The 17,246-nt window shown below is 34.2% G+C and overlaps 1 protein-coding gene across 1 annotated transcript in view; it reads left to right on the top strand.

Moving 5' to 3' along the window:
- The first annotated feature begins 10,902 nt into the window (after window positions 1-10,902).
- LOC102809730 (arrestin domain-containing protein 2-like) overlaps window positions 10,903-17,246 on the top strand; it is a 33,728-nt gene continuing 27,384 nt past the window's right edge. Inside the window, exon 1 of the mRNA XM_078012125.2 lies at window positions 10,903-11,057. Within this exon, the coding sequence (XP_077868251.2) occupies window positions 10,931-11,057 (127 nt within the window). The 5' untranslated portion in view covers window positions 10,903-10,930. The remainder of the gene's footprint in view (window positions 11,058-17,246) is intronic.

Here is a 17,246-nt window from a genome sequence, read left to right as displayed (position 1 = left end):
TTTAAACGATCTCGTTCAATAATACATATGTGCGCATTTCCTATGATTCTACATCTTAGCATGTGTGCTCTGTAAAGATTCACTTGTCATCATAATAACTGCTTATTTATATTTTATATTTAGAAGCTACGCTCTTATCGATTAATGTTTATCACAAAACATGCCCGCCGGTAAAAAACGTATCTACACATTTATACCTTATATGATGTATTTATATACTAAGTTATTGCGAATTGCAATCTACTAGAAGTTTGAACGAAACATCCACTGCTTTGCGTATTTTGATAAATGGTACACTAACTATGTATAAAACAAATTTTCAATGTGTAGAGAGCGAATAAAAGTGTAATTGCATATCATGGATATTTAGTTATGTATATTTTGTTTGCTGAATAGTGTAAAATAACAACACCGAACGAACAGAATCATCATACAGCATACGCAAGGCGTACAAACAAATGCGTCATAGAAATTAGCATCTTTTGTGATATATTCGTATTTACTGTTATTTCAGCCGTTTAAATTGTTCAAACTGTAAGAATATGCATGCGATTACCACCATTGTGATAATAGATATCCGCCAGGGCTGTGTAACTTTCCGAGCCGTAGACGAGGATTTATCCTTCTGCGGCGATCGCTCGTGTCTGCTGACGTTTATGAATTTGTCCCGCATACGAATTTCCCACAACATCCAGTAAATCAATTCAATTTTAAGCAGCAGCATTGGCGATGTTATTTCGACGTGACGATTTGTTCCTGCACTGTGCTGAGGACAAGTAAGTACTATAAAAAAATACGTTGTCGTAATAGTATTAGGAATTTCAAAACTAGCACGTTAGTCATTAATAACAAATTATGTTAATCGAAATTACAGGCAACTCGCAAATAGAACATAGTGACAGAACATGGTTTGAATGACATTTATTTTTTTTGCCAATAGCAGAATTAAAATAATCCATAACTGAGTACATTAATGCCACGTGGGAACTCTCAAATCGGTGACCACACTGATATTTACATTATGTCTATCAAATAGTACAACATAGCTATACAAATTAGTTGGTGAGTCTATCAATCAGTCTATTCAATTCAATTACATGCAACACCATTAAGATGCGAGCTTTCACAGGAGGTCAGCAAGGAGTATTTTCTTAAGCTGTAATCAATTGTTTTTATTTTCGTAATAAATAAAATAAATTCGTAGACATGGGCAAGGTGTAAAATGTAATCAGCTATTTTATTCGTCCGTATTTTGTACAAAAATATTATTTTTTGTAAGCGTATAAAGCATTTTCCAAATTAAATGTCGTAATTCGTACGCAATTTCCATTTTTGATTCTTAAACTCAAATTATCAAAAATATTATGAAAATGTAAAATGTAATTAGGAATTTGTTTTATCTGTAAAGTGTGAAAATCTATTTTTCACTGTAAATGGAACTTTCATTTTATTTCCTGTAAAAACGTAAAATGCCGTTTTTATTTCTTGTAATCTGTACCAGCTACCCACTCCCTTGCCACCCTCTTCACATAAGCTATGTCTCACGTATTTTATATTTCAAACCAATGCATAACATGGACGCCATAGCCATTAGCAATAAGTTAAAACATCTAACTCCACTATCAAAATTAATCATTATTCTGACATTTTGTTTATTCATTATGCGACAAAAATATTGCCACGATGCCACCTGACTTCTTTGCGACCCCGTTCTCTCGTCATTGCATCCACTGTTCGAAATATACCAAAAGCAAAAAACGAAGTAACGCGGCTTAGTCGCTTTCAACTAATCCACTTCCGGGTTTGTTTAACCTATTAGTATCGCGGCAGTCATTTTTTTTTCGTCAATGGTGGACTGTATTCTGTTCTTACTATATCAGACCAAACATTAAACGTTGTCTTATGGGGGGGGGGGTTATATTGTTGGTTTTGTACATAGTAAGGTGGTAGAGTACAAATAATCGTATGTATGGCAATAACAATGTTGCCTTGGTATATCATGTACACTCGCAGAGCTACATGGCAAAACAAAATTATTTTCACGAAAAACAGGCTGGTCTCACCAAACGTCCTTTTATTGCCTTACAATTTATTACAATGTGGATACTTAATTTTTAATAAAAATGATTTTATAGATGGATTCATCTGTCCACGAAGCAAATGAAACAAAACACCTGTTTGCCTGCAGCGATATGCAAATGAATTTAATCTTTGCAAAAACTGAATCATTTTGCAGTCTTCGGAACACGTATGTTGCCTTTACTGTAATTGCTTATTTCATCGACAATAAAAATAGAAATATTAAACAGGGTTTCAACAAAACTATTGCATTTCAATCAATTTATTTCATTTCTAAAAGGTATATTTATATGTTCTCTATGAACAAACGCTGAAACGAGAAACTTCTGGTGCTTCCGATGATACGTGTGACAATATTATCGCGAGTTCTAATCCCGTTTTCAATGTTGCACATATGCCCGTATCTCTGTTCGCCTGTAATTACATTGTTTTTATTTTGCATAACACACTAACATGACGGGATTATTTTATTTTTATTGCACTTCGTCTCTTATTTTATTTTATGTACCTTTATTGCTGCAGTAATGTATGCATTTGGACACGTGGTCTACTGTATGTTTTTTTAAATTCCATATAATATAATGTGTTTACGTTTGGTTAGGAAATAAAAGACGAAGCGCCCCCATTATTGTGTGATAACGGGACAAGCACGGGGAATTATGCAATGACGGCCAAGAAGAAGAGAAATTGTATTTTAGGGAGGCGTCAAAGTAATTTTTTGGGGATTTCGTGTCGAATACCAAATTTAATATTTTTCTCCCGGCGTAATGCGTAATGTTTGTCTATAGAATTTAAAGACATGGGGGAAAACAATTGATTGAATGGATGAGAAAATGACATCTCTTCAAATTGATTCCACATCATGTATTACCGTTATTTTTAACTCCGTTATATCACGCATCGCCAAACAACCATATCTCGAATGTCACTTTGCGGCTGCGTAGTTACGGACACTTCCTCGGGCCATTGACTCCGCTCATGATAACTGGGTTATTCCTTAGCACAGTCAATAGCCATACTTTAATTCAAGGTATCGCCATTTAATAACGCGAAACACGGAGACATTTGTTATACATGTTGTGTATTGCATTTGTCATCATACTGTCTTCGGCTAGAAGATTAAGGTAGAAGCCTAGTCATAATTTTTGACAAAATTGGTCATAAATCGCATCCCAATGTTCATTAGTTTATTATGTACAATCACGAAGCTAATGTCTTATGTGTGTTACAGTTATGCTTTTTGAGAAACGCGTCCTAATATTTTTTGAAAATTGTTATTTTTAGAACAATTCCATAGAACACAGTGTTAAAGAAAAATTGCATTTGTTGACACTTTTTAAAACCCAGATTTTTTAAATAATTAAGAACAACAAAAAGTACTCCTTCATTAACAATATATGATTTTTTCAGCCTATGTCACCAAGCTAGATTTTGAGATATTGTATAATGTCTCTGCTATAGGAACCTGTGGTAAAAGTGTTATAATAGTGTCAAAATGGCGACTTTCCACTAAAATTTCCACCATCAATTTCTCGAAAAAAAGGCTGGTGACCCCCAACTTTTTTTAGGTCAATATCCTTATATTACCTTGGAGTACATTTTATTGCAAAATGAATAAATTCTGGGTTTTTAAATTTATGAGTAGGCTTCTACCTTAATAGCACAAATTTATATATTCGAACAACACGAGTTGCTATGGAAACGCAGCTTGTGCGTATTATTATTATGGAGCGATGTCGCAGTATTAATGACCTCATTGTTTCGGGGGATAAGTTGGGCACGTCGTGTCAATTTTCAAATTAATATCGACTGTAACAGCGTATCTCACTATATTTCATAATATCGGAAATGCGAGGGATACTGAACGCAAATTACTTGAAGATACAGTTATAATGTCCGTTTAATCGCGTGGCAATGTTATACATACTAATGTTGCAACACTGCTTTTATCGCGCGTGTAATATGCGGTTGCGATGGTAACATGACATATTATTGTTTGGACGAGTGACGAATAAAGTGACATAGTCGTAGCAAAGCGCGCGTTCACGTATATATATCTTATGAGTTAGATAACCAACAACATGTTAATTACAATCGAGGTTTAACTAAAACGAATCTCTGTAAATCATGATGTATTGCCTGGCGTCGTTCACACGCAATAGTTATACTCGTGTCTTTGTACACCTACGAACCGGGGTTGGCACATTCACTCGATGTGGCCGATATTTTACACGTCCACTATACATAATCAATCATAGGCAAATTTGGAGATGTGTTAGGGTTGGAGAGTTTGTGATTGCCCGGTTGATATTTCAAGTGCGATTACCACGTGCATGTGTTCTGTTTGTCGAAGCGCTTTTCCAAATCTCAAACAACGCCAATACTGTAAAAAAAATACTGTTCTTCATTAATTCTTTAATTCATTACATTTGGACGTACGTGAATTACTTTTCCACCCAAACACAACACGTGATGCCTACGACATTTGTAATGTCCTTTTTATCAACACGCGATATGACTTCTCCTGATATAAAAGGCAAATCACAATACACTTACATACCATATCGAGGAAAAGCCGAAATTCATTCATAACTGTTCGACTATAAATGCATTCTTTTCTGCGATCGAGTGAGTCGATGATACAGTAAATATGCAGCTATTTTAAGCATATTTATAAATTATATATATATATATATATATATATATATATATATATATATATATATATATATATATATATATATATATATATATATATATATATATATATATATATATATCAACTTTCGCGTTAACTTATAATGTTGTTGCTTGCATATTGAAAGTCATGTAATGCAACGAATCTAGGTTGGGTAAAAATAAGTTTCCTCAATGGGTTAATAGAAATGATAAATATCATGGGTCATAAGCCTAATTGAGGTTGAATTGCTTTGCTATAAATGACGTCAACACGCCGAAAATAACTATCTCCAGACAATACATGTGTTTGTCCGTAAAAGAAATATTCTAATGACCGTTGCTTCATAAAGCTGCTGAAAAGTAACCAGTTCTGAGAAAACCCTATTTAACTTTTTGTTAAAAAATTACTGCTTTATATTGAACGAACAAATGCAACAAAAAACATCATGGTGTCTAGACTTCGTGCAATGGCGCTACGACCAGGCGTTGATGAACGCCGAGTTCGTTCGCACACTGTTCTAACGTAATAAAACCTGTATTCTTGTCAACTTGTTTAACGAAACGTTTTATGTTATTCAAGCGTGACAAATTCATCACCGGTACATTTTTTTCCATTGAAAATAAATGCGTTTCTTAATCGTATCAAAGTAAAAGCACTTGGTGAATAATATCATAATTTTCAATTCTCATTACCAATTTCGCGTTGAAATTTAGGACACTCACTGAATGTTTTCAAAAGTACCTGATTTCCTTCAACCGACATATCTAAAAATTAGTTCGGGCAATAGTTTTCAAATCAGATAAGCCTTCGTACTCCGTCTCAAGAGGAATCCTTGTAACTCGAGCTTTATCCTATACTACGAAAACCACAATTATAATCATTAAGAACTTGACTGCAAACTGAATGATGTGGTACGCAATCTTTCCTGTGATCACCATCGTGGTCTACTTTAGTGGCTAGAATGGTTAAGAATGGTCCAAATTTACCAGTTCAGTTTAAAAAATGCTATTGCGCAGTTTTCAGGGTATTTTTGGTGTTCATGTTCTAGTGCGAAAAAATAAATATGTCATTGGGGAATTAACACATGTATCCGATGAGGAGATATGAAATAATCATCAACACGGCGTAAATTAATGTGTAAGTTACATTGTAATATGATTCGAATTGGTCCGCAAATCATAAATATATAATAATGACCCCCTTCCCATTCAGCCCATTCTATTCATAACAAAATATAATGGTGACGAATTATCCATTGAGTATGATCATTAAGTAACACTGCGCTTTTAATTATAATGATTACATCACGCCCCTACTCCAGTCGAGTCTACTTATAGCGGCAATAATGGTTACACGTTACTTTGTATTATATTTTGAGATGTATGGTATATGGGATAATGACTCTCTCTTTCAAACCATACTACTTAGAGCAGAGATTTATATGCTTACTTGTTATTATGTAATAATAACCGCAATGGATTGGTAGTTTCAAATCATGTGACTAAATTACTGTGTACGCGCAATAAACACATTTTTAAAACTGGACTTCACTAGGGTATATTGACCCTAGTTTAAAAGTTCACCCGATCCCCCCCCCCCCACAAAATATCTTCAGGCTTGAACTTTATAGAACCACGTTGATTTCCGCCCAACAATAACCAACCTTGCAACCAAACCCTGTCGCCATGTACACGTATTATTTGTTTATATACCGTCCAGTCAATTTAGTCAAAGATCTTGCCTAACATGCCACTAAATGCATCAGAAAATACCCCCCCCCCCGAAGAACATATCAACAAATTACCGACATCTACGTTCAGAAGTATAAGATTGTTTAAAAGTAAAATCTTTACATATTCGTTGTTCAGAAACACTAATTAAGAATGTATTATTAGAATTTAGTGCAATTGTCTAATAAATTTATTTCGAAAACCTAACTTTAAAAAATTACATTTAGAAAGAAATTCAATTGATATACTATATACTTGAGGAACAGGTATGAAATACAGAATTGTTATAATTTTATGCAAAATACAGTGAAAATCAAAGATTGGAACATCCACTCCCCACCAGAGTGACTTACGAAAGCTAGAGATCTGATACATTCGGTTTACACGGTTGCTATAGTAATATAATAGTACATCTTGTGCACAGGTGTAATATTCCTCCAATAATTGGACAGATTCATTGCACATGTGCATTTATTCTTTAGATTGAATATGTTTAAGTATGTTACATAACCGCTGATTAGAAGAACATATGACTATACAGCAAACAATGAATAATGACATGCTTTTATTTAACAATTTTTTTTCCTACTTAGATTTTCGGGAAATATGGATACATTGTTGAGGTAATATTTGTAAATTAAAAACTTTTTGTTGCAGTTAGCGGAAGGGTTCTAATCACGTGTTGACTAGACGAAATACAACATTCGGCTGTTGCTTTCCCCGTGTTTTCACGTCACACGGCTATTCGATTTTACTTGTCTTTATTTTATATTAACATATGATTTGATTGTTTGCTTGAAGTTGGATGTTTTCAATTTTGACTAAAAGATGGGCAATCATTTTTCAGCCTTAGGGATTTCTGGTTTCAAATACAGGTCATAAACTCAGTGATATGAGGTATTGATATGTAACTCCACAATGTATTTTTGTTTTACTTTAGGATTTTTGTGTATGCCATACAAGTGTTTTCATGGCACTAGTCGTTCGGCGTCCATGTTATATGGAATGTTGTGGCGTAACAAATACACAATGGTGAGGCATGCCATTTTCGATTAATAATTATACTATGTGCAATTTTATAAATCGAAAATGAGGAAGGTTATTTGTTATATGAGACTTCTTCTTATAACTTTCAGAAGGAATGTTTCGTTATAAAGAATCAAGTATTCTGCATTATTTCCAGATATCAGGATACTGTCACATCAACAGTCCGGCCTCAATATTGCGACTGGAAGCAGACTGGTTTCATCTGATGTCATGCACGTGATTGCGTTTATATTCACATACTATAATTGTCAATATACGTGTTATCCTCTCATCTCCTTGTAATCCGAATTTCAAATAAACATCGACAATTATATATACACTTTAATTTTTGAAATGAGTACACACGCGGAAAGGTATTTTAAGATTCTTATATACTTTTATATATCCCTATAACAAAAATTAAAGTTTATAGACCTTTTGAATAAAGTTATAATTAATTTTAATCATTCTCATTTTACGTGTTTCTGACACTATTATGAAAATAATAACATTATTTATTTAATGGAAACTTGAATGCAACACACGATCTAGTACAGTAATTGTACAGACTTGTTTATGGATGGTTTGAAATGTGGAAATCATTACAGTTCTATGGTAATAGTGTGGTTTTTATTATTAATTATTCAAATATAGATTCTACATCCCAAATCTACAGAATTATTCCATGGATAACTTATATACTAATAATCAGAATTCTTCTGTTTTTCGTGACAGTCATATGTAGCCTTCATAACACTATCACTTTTTTATCATAGGTCAACAAACACAATTTTCAGATATGATGGAATGTTTCTGCCATAGAAACCAATTGTACACTATTCAAAAAACGTACAATTTTCGAGATAGTTTTGTGGAAAACTTAGTTCAGTAACCATATATTTTTATTACAGAATTTTTTAAATTACAGTAACCTAACCCCTTTTGCTGGATTTCGAAGATTTCTGAATAAGTTTTCAATGGTTACCGTAGCAAACTACCTAAAATTATGTCAAACCTTGCACGTTGTACATATCAATAAAACACCGTGGTATGAGGCCATATAAATTACATTGGTATCACTATACTGTATTATTTGTATATCATATATAGAATATAAGATCTTTTCAACAAAGTAAATAATGGTGTATATTGTTATTTCATTCATTGTAACAGCGAATTAGAATCGTAATTGAAAGTATCCCAAATAGATATTCAGGTCATTCGTATTGTATTTTAATATATTCGAATATCAAAATCAATATACTACCAGTATATATATATATATATATACACCACGACAGTAATAATAAAACAAAAAAACAGTAACAAAATAATTTTTCTAGCCGAAAACCATTTCACTATAGACACCAATGAAAAAAATATGAAACAAAATGAAATTTCTTTTCTGTGTCAATTGACATAAGTTAAAAGTATGAAGGAAAAAATGACATGTAATTTTCAACACGGCTATAAACTTTTGAATAGACAAAGTTGGTGAAAGGTTAAAGCGGGAGGGTCGTTACCTGCGCACGCGTGGGAATTGAGTCCCAAGCGACGATAACAACACATGCTAAAACGCAAAAGATCATGGGTAGACGCTTGTTTGTAAACAATGACACGCTAGGGCCATCTTACGCATGCGCAGATGACGACTCCCCTGCTTTAAATGATAAATACTCAGAAGAGCGCATATGCGATTCTTTAAATCTTCATTTGAATTTGGGTATTGATTTTCCAAAATAAATATAGAATTTCTTGATTATTAGCTCATTAATGAAGATTATGTTTTTTGAGATATTTGACTATATTACAGATGACGTACTTTTGGCATAACAGAAACGTTCCACCACGAGAGGGCGTGACTTATAGGAATGATGCATTAGTCATAAATAAATAAATAAATAAATAAATAAATAAATAAATAAATAAATAAATAAATAAATAAATAAATCAAACAAACAATCAATCAATCAATCAATCAATCAATCAATCAATCAAATATAGTGCGGTGCATATACAGTCTGTAAAATCAGTTTGTTTGTTAACATCGCGTTAATGACCACGCCCTGAGTATTGTTTTCATCAGTCGTGCATTTCCACTTTATTGTTTGATGGATTTCACATAATGTATTACTTTTAGTGGTTATATACTGTATATAATTATTATTAAAGCCAAAATTAGACCACCAATTACATGTAATACCCGAATGATGATGATTACAGTTGAGTATTATCCACAAATTGATAACTAAATCTATGCAGTGCTACTCAATTTATTTCGACGTAACACCCGCCCCCTCCACATCTCAATTTCAAACGAGTATTATTTTTTTTAAATATTACGTTGGTATAAAACACCATCCTCTTCCTTACAACATAATCGCCTGAAACTAAAGATACAAGCATATAGTGTGTCAGCTGTAAATGTCTTTTGTAATCATCCCTGTCTTCTATTATTGTCTTGGAGGAAGCCCGACAATCACAGCGATAAGTACGTTTCATATATCACGTGCGTATCCATGGCAACGCGTCCCTATAATTTCTCTAGCGGAAGCAAATCGTAGCAACTGCGCGACAGGAAATTTAATGGACTGTATGCTAATATGAGACTGTCTACTTTTGGGTTCGGGAGAAATCGTGTAAGTTTCGACTTTGCGAAACTGCGGTATGTAAAGATCAGCGATATTTTGACCTTGGAATCATTATGCAAACCCCGCAGAGTATTATATTATTTGAACTGATTGGCCATCAGCCAGTCACACCCAGTTATTTCTTACAATAGCTCATGCAGATCGGAACCCTGTCAAATTTCAAAACACTTCGTACCAATCCCCTACCCCACGTCACTCCCGATGTACACGCCGCGCGTGCGCGAAACGTGGAGGTGTCAGCATATTCGCGCACACACGAGGAGCACGATACACGCGTGTATAACGTCAACAGCGTTGACAGTGGTGCTGTACGTCCAATACTGTCTTCAAACCAACATGAAGAGACCAATCAGCCATTAGGCAGTGAAATAGAATATACGTTGATGGCAGCCTCATGATTTTCTACATTATACAGTCAGCTCATTAAGCGTAATAATAGGCATGGATATCTTCAATAATCCCATCCAACGTTACAAAAAGAAATCAACCAGTGTAAACGGAGACCTGATTGTATAGAGACGCGCGTTGGCTGTAAAACGCCGGGATACATTAACCTGTGATGTTTTAAGTGGATTCAAACGAGAAAGGAATCATCATATTAATATTCAATATCAGGGTTACAAATATGGTCTAGGTACACAAGACATAGTGGCCACGCACGCGATGTACTAACAGCAAACGTGAGCCACCCAGGACGCCATTACTTTGTTCGCGCTACCCTTGTATTTATTCGCACGTGGATTTATTAGCAATTCACCGACAAGATGTTGAATATGGGAGCTGTGAAGGCGTTCGACGTGTACTTGGATGACAGCATAGAGGTGTACCACGTCGGGCAGACGATAACTGGACGCGTTGTCGTATCGTTAACCAAGGATCTGGCAATGCGAGGTAGGTTATGTTATAAGTGTACTGTTCCACTGTTATTAAGCATACGTTTGAATTAAAACGAACACCGGGAAGGATGACATGTGTGATGGCAAAAGAGTTATCCCATCGAATCATGTTTGTTGAATTATATAGCAAGTTGACGTGTTAAGATAATATTACAGTGTTTTAATATAAACGTGCTGTTAGCGTACATAAGCCACACACGTATGTAGGTAAGACTAGTACTCTAGACTTGAGGGTCGAAGCGTGCCCGATAATGGATGAAATATATAAACTGAAGAGAAACATTATAAACAGGGGGAAAGCGGTCCACCCTATAGTCTGTTCAAATACAATGCAAGCAACGTCTTTAAGCGCGGCTGCTGTTTTTACTTGCCATCACTTCCGTCACAGATAAGCGAAAAGGCATTACTTAATTTCGACTGTTTTATTTTTAACGTTCCGTTCTTACGCGCAGAAAGGGTATGAAGGGTAAGACCACGATACGTGCTGTAGTCGTGAAACATGCTCAGTAGCGTCAATTAGTTTACCTGTACATGATTTTGAATCATTGATAGCATGCTTGAAGACCTTAAACCTTATTTAAAATGGCTTTCATACACTATGCTCGCGTTAGCATAATAATGATGATAATTATAATAGATGGCTTCTCTGATGATAAGCATCTATCTTATTAGAATCGAAATGTTACAAGTAGTACTCCGTGTACGCAATGGTTTATATATATATATAAATGCATATGTGAAAAATGCAAATCTCAGTAGTGCGGGATTTGAACAGATAATATTCAGTAAGTATTGACACTGTCTTTCCTTTGTCTCTTATCATCTGTGTCGAGCGGGGGAACGTGTTCTGTGGGCTAGGCACCTTCTCCATATCCGAAGCCCAGGTAAGCAGCAACTACATGCTGCTTTGATTGTCTATTAGGACGGAAAGAGCCATATATATTCAGTACACAAGACTGATATTCTAACCGCCAGTTTGTGTAGTGGTTAGCGTATCGATCGAACGTACTGAATCTCATGGGTTCGAAATCCCCAGAGTAATTAAAGTTAGTCTACGTCAATTATTAATAATTTTGTTATCTATAACAAAAGCCACATGAGACTGAACAGTGACCGCCGAGTTGGAGGTAGAACGACCCCCCCCCCCATCGACGTGAAGATGCTAGCAAAATACGTGTCTTTGTAGTCAGATTGCGATGATATTATGTTACAATCATTCTCGTTAAGCGTCTTCTACTCATTGTACAGTTTACAACATGTGTTTACACCAGATTTTAATATCTCGAATACAGTATTCTGTGCGAAAATGTGGATATAGTTAAAACTGACAGTAACATCAGCTCTCAGAGAATAACAAATGGCAGTTGATAATGTAAAGTGGGTACACAACTTTCTTTTTTATTTGTTAAAATAAAAAAAATGAGATATACATGGAAAGTATTATTCCAGACTTGTCGAACGTTAATCGGCAATAGGAATTACCCAAAACATGCCATAAAGAGTTACACTTTACACCATTTTTTTTGCAATATTTGCGTTAGTTTACAATATATTCAATTTGGTTGTTTGTACATACATTATGCGCCATTATACCGAACCACGTCGTGTACTTCAAACGTGAGGGAAACGAAACAAAAAAGCGCACTTGAAAATTGAATGTAATATCAAAACGTGATGATGGCATGACCACTTGACAGAATCATGACAGTTTCACCTTTTTTAGTATAAAGTACGCAATCTAAACAGTTGTCGTGAGCTGCGAGCTGTCTTTCAGAAACCCGCAAACGAGTACCGCAACCCATTCATACGAGTTCGTCATTGAATTAGAAAAAAATAAAGAAGGCATACGCATACACGTCTACATACTTGTCTCAACTGGTACCAGCATTTCTCTCACAAAGATGGCCAAACATCTATGTCAGGTGTTACCCTAAAATGATTGAGATTTACCCCCAACGACATGCGACAATCTTAAATACACCGGGAAACAATAGGTATTAAACGAGGAATTATTTCGAGGTAGTTACTTGGGTTGGCAACGGAATATGCAATAAAACCCTGTAGTTTTTAAAATGTGGGGACAGAAGCTAAAGAGCACATTATTATACCTTGTGAAGTTTAATGCACACAATGTCAACGTTAAAAGCATACAGAACAAGATGACGTGAGATCCGATATATGAACATTCTTGTTATCGAACTGTCCCGATAAATTATCTCGATTCAATTGCTGTAATATTACTTCATATTACCTGGATATGAAATAATCTGAATATCATAAGCGTTCTAGATGACAATAAAAAAAAACGGATGTAGCCTAAGTATATTTTTTTGGGGGGGGGGGAGGTTCTTATATTGAGATTCTTTTAATATGACAGTGTCATTTAAAAACCGTACGATACATGGTCTGTTCTGTAGGCGACAGCATCGGTGTGGCGAATTATGTTTCTTAAGCCTTTTACCGCACTGAACGATATCCCTCAATGGCTCCTGTTAATTGTCATTCTGTGGATGACGTGTATTGTATACCAACATGTGATGAAAAGGTGAACGGACTTAATAATCACAACATCCGTGATAAAAAAGATAAGAATCAATAGCACGTAACGTCTGTGCTGCCGTCTCAGTGGGAAACCATGGCAACATTTACCAGAGAATTCATTGCTGTGCTATGCAGTTAATAAAAGAAACTCCTTATCCGTTAGCACAGAATATGTTACTTTAGTAAGAGGCGTCAGTTTCCGTAATTATGCCCAACATCGTTATATTGTTCTGGAGAGTGTGTGCAGGGAAAAGGAGATAAGGTTATGATAAGTTAAATTCTATAGAAATTCATTCAATGTACAAAGTTACAGCACGTTTATCGCAATATATACATATACGTATCTATAGTCTAGTACAACGAATGTTTTGAAAACAAAATTATGGTATAATTAGATTATTCTAACATTATGAAGTTATGAGTTCTACCATGTTTTAGTCACGTGTAATAAAGAAGCGGGTTTGCCATTATATTGAGAACTTTATTAAAAGGTTCTGGCTATATACGTACGAAATGATCGATTTTAATATCTTTAATAGTGCGGAAATGACCACGGAATTACAATATGTTGCGTTGGCAGTTACTATGCGTAAATCCATGGTTGTAATTACTTCTACGACACTGTTTTCCAATAATGATTAACAAAAATTACTTACATCACATAGTGATGTGATTTTGTAGCGTATTACTGCTTAGGACTACCATCGAAAAAAAAAATCTGAATCTAATTTACTGATGAGCTATTATAAAATTATGCAGTGTTCAATTGTTATATATTTATAAATTTGGAGCTGATGGTCATATAATTGGAATAAAGATCAATATATGTACGCCAATAGCTGGTCATTATGTTAATTGAATATATATAAATATTTTAGTCTGACAGTTCATGTTCTTTTCATATTTTCTTGTTCTTTTTCAGTCACTGTAAAATAACATTGTCCTCTGTAACATGTTATGTAATTACAATGAGTATAGCTTGAGGCCGGAGGCCTACAGTATTATGAATACAATTTATTATATGTTAATTGGATATAACAACTTGTAGAACTAAAAAGAAACACTTCGAATTATTGAACAAATGTATGATCTGGGGGAACTGTTCAGTTGGGACCGACCTAAAGTGTTTAGGAGTTCGAACTCTTGCAGATAAATAAAACGCAGGTGTACTTATTGTTACTCGAGCGACGCTCAGACCTGTTTTGATCTCTTTTCTCGCGCGATTTAGCAATATAAATGTACGCATTACACCTGTGGAATATAATTGTGTCAATATTAATAAAACGTAAAAAAATCAATATTTCTCAATATTCTTTCTTCATATAGCATATTGACCGAAACGAATCAAATGCTACTTTGTTATATTAATATCCTTTTCATATTGACTGTAAATTGCGATATTTTATGTTGCGAGCTATTAATGATTCAGCGTCTTCAAATATTGCATTTAACTGAAAATTCATCGAACTCTACCCGTGGTAGTTTGTCTCTTCGTCGTCCTAATGTGCCATGCCCATCGATTAACGCTAATTTCTTAGCATTCTATACGCAACAGTATGTATTTTTGTATTTATACATTTATTATTATATATAGACAGAGAAACTAAAACACACTGCATTCATATACGTTACATAACAGATCAGACATGGTTCTACTCTACTATTTGTCAAAATCAAATTAAGAAAAAAAAAACATAGAGCAAAACACGAACCGTACTACAAAACTTGATTTAATGCTCCAGGTCTCTGTAGTTTGGAGTATTTGCGGCAATCAGTCAGTTTATTCGAACATCCTGTCTTTAAATAGTTCAATCAGTCATTTTCGTGACAGGAATTAGAGGCATTCATTCGACAAAACAGTGCACAATGGTGGACAATGTGCACAATGGAATCATAATGGGACGAAATGGATATCACAAAATACGAGGTAGACCCGATTTGGATTTAGTAATACGAATACTATCTGTTCTTAAATGAAATACGTCAGTGCCATTTAACCGAGGATTATTTTCTAGGATCACATTAGGGATTTGCAATTCTGTTTAATTTTCAAAAATTAAATCAGCATAATCCAGATTACAACATTTCAGCACGTTCACACCCAAAAAAACGTAGGTACTTTTGAAAATTAGTTGTGATAAATTTTCATGTTTATTGTTTATATCGGGCATGTATAATTTTGTTTGAAATGAATAACTGTACATTACATCCTAAAGGTTACAGTGTTCGAAATTATGTCAGATTCTGACGTTGTTGAGATAGAACGCTACACAATAGTGGTAATATTGTCGTTTTCTTCATTTTCACATATTTGGTATATCATGTTACAACAATGAAGAAAATAGATTAAAAATATATGGTCACCGTACTCAGTTTGGAGAAAATCGATCAATAAAATACCGTGGTAAAACATATTTTGTTTATTTCAGAACATTTACCATTGTTTGCTATGGCAAGGATATATCTCACAATTTTACTCGGTGACATATGGCGATAGAATATATATCGTGTCTTACAAGGCATTTCTTGATAACTAGAAGTATTAGAACAATCACAATATATTAGTGGGTTTTCAGTGTTATCCATAGAAACTGTTGCTAAAATGGCATGTTATGTATATTATTTTACCGTGTTTCTCAAAGAACAGATTGTCAGTAAACTAATATTAAAACAAGTAGTTGTGGACAGATTGTGACACAAAATATTGACACTGCTATATATCCGCTAATATATACGCACGTGTAAAAAAAACACTAGTAGAATTCTTCTTAAACCGTATTGCTTACCCAAAACAATTATGTACAAAACGAAGAATGCCAATTTGTTTGACACTAGTGTACTATTGGCTACCTGCCATAGATCTTATAAATGCACCTTGATAGATAGTTGACCAAGGTTTTGTTCTCTAATAATGTGCTCTGAATTCTAATTATCTTTGTTTAATGCATTATATTAACGACCCTTTAAAGTTATGGTTTTAAGCCAACAACAACATTACCGTGATAAGACGTTCAGTAACTTTTCTAATGGTTTCAGGCTTACCAATAAAATTGAGTAGATATAGCATGTAATTAATCATTTCGCTTCATATGCTTTTACTTGTCAAAATATATGTTTTACCTGTCAATTTCTTTTTATAAATAGCAATTAATTAAGCGGTTATATTTTGTATCGCGCATACAATTGAATTTATAAGAACTACCCAAATAATTAAAACAGGTTCATTACTGATGATTAATCAATTTATGTGAATAGTTTTGTCTTAAGTTTGCTAAACACGATTATTTTTTTCACATTGGTATTTTTGTCACTGTTGTCCAAACATTTTTTTTTAAATTTATGTAGATCTTCCCAATGTGGCAATGAGAATAAAATTTGTATATAGAATGTTCCGTATTCATGACAAAACGGTTTAACTTTTAACATCCGTAAAATTGAGCCGACAAACCCATGATTTGCATTTCTACCCGTAATATGCGTTCCAATCAGTTTTATGCGTATTTTCCCGTGAAATGCGTATACAACATTCACCGTGATGTGCGCATCTATCCGTGATGTATACGTATGGTATACGTAATTACTCATGGTATACATATTTATCCATGGTATTTTGATTTTGTGAGCGATGTTTCTCTGTGAAAAT

Source organism: Saccoglossus kowalevskii, chromosome 9 (genome assembly GCF_978046115.1).
Source record: "Saccoglossus kowalevskii chromosome 9, keSacKowa6.1, whole genome shotgun sequence".
Classification (NCBI taxonomy): domain Eukaryota; kingdom Metazoa; phylum Hemichordata; class Enteropneusta; family Harrimaniidae; genus Saccoglossus; species Saccoglossus kowalevskii.
The sequence above is the reverse complement of the archived record's forward strand: the minus strand, read 5'-3'. Positions and strand labels throughout refer to the sequence as shown.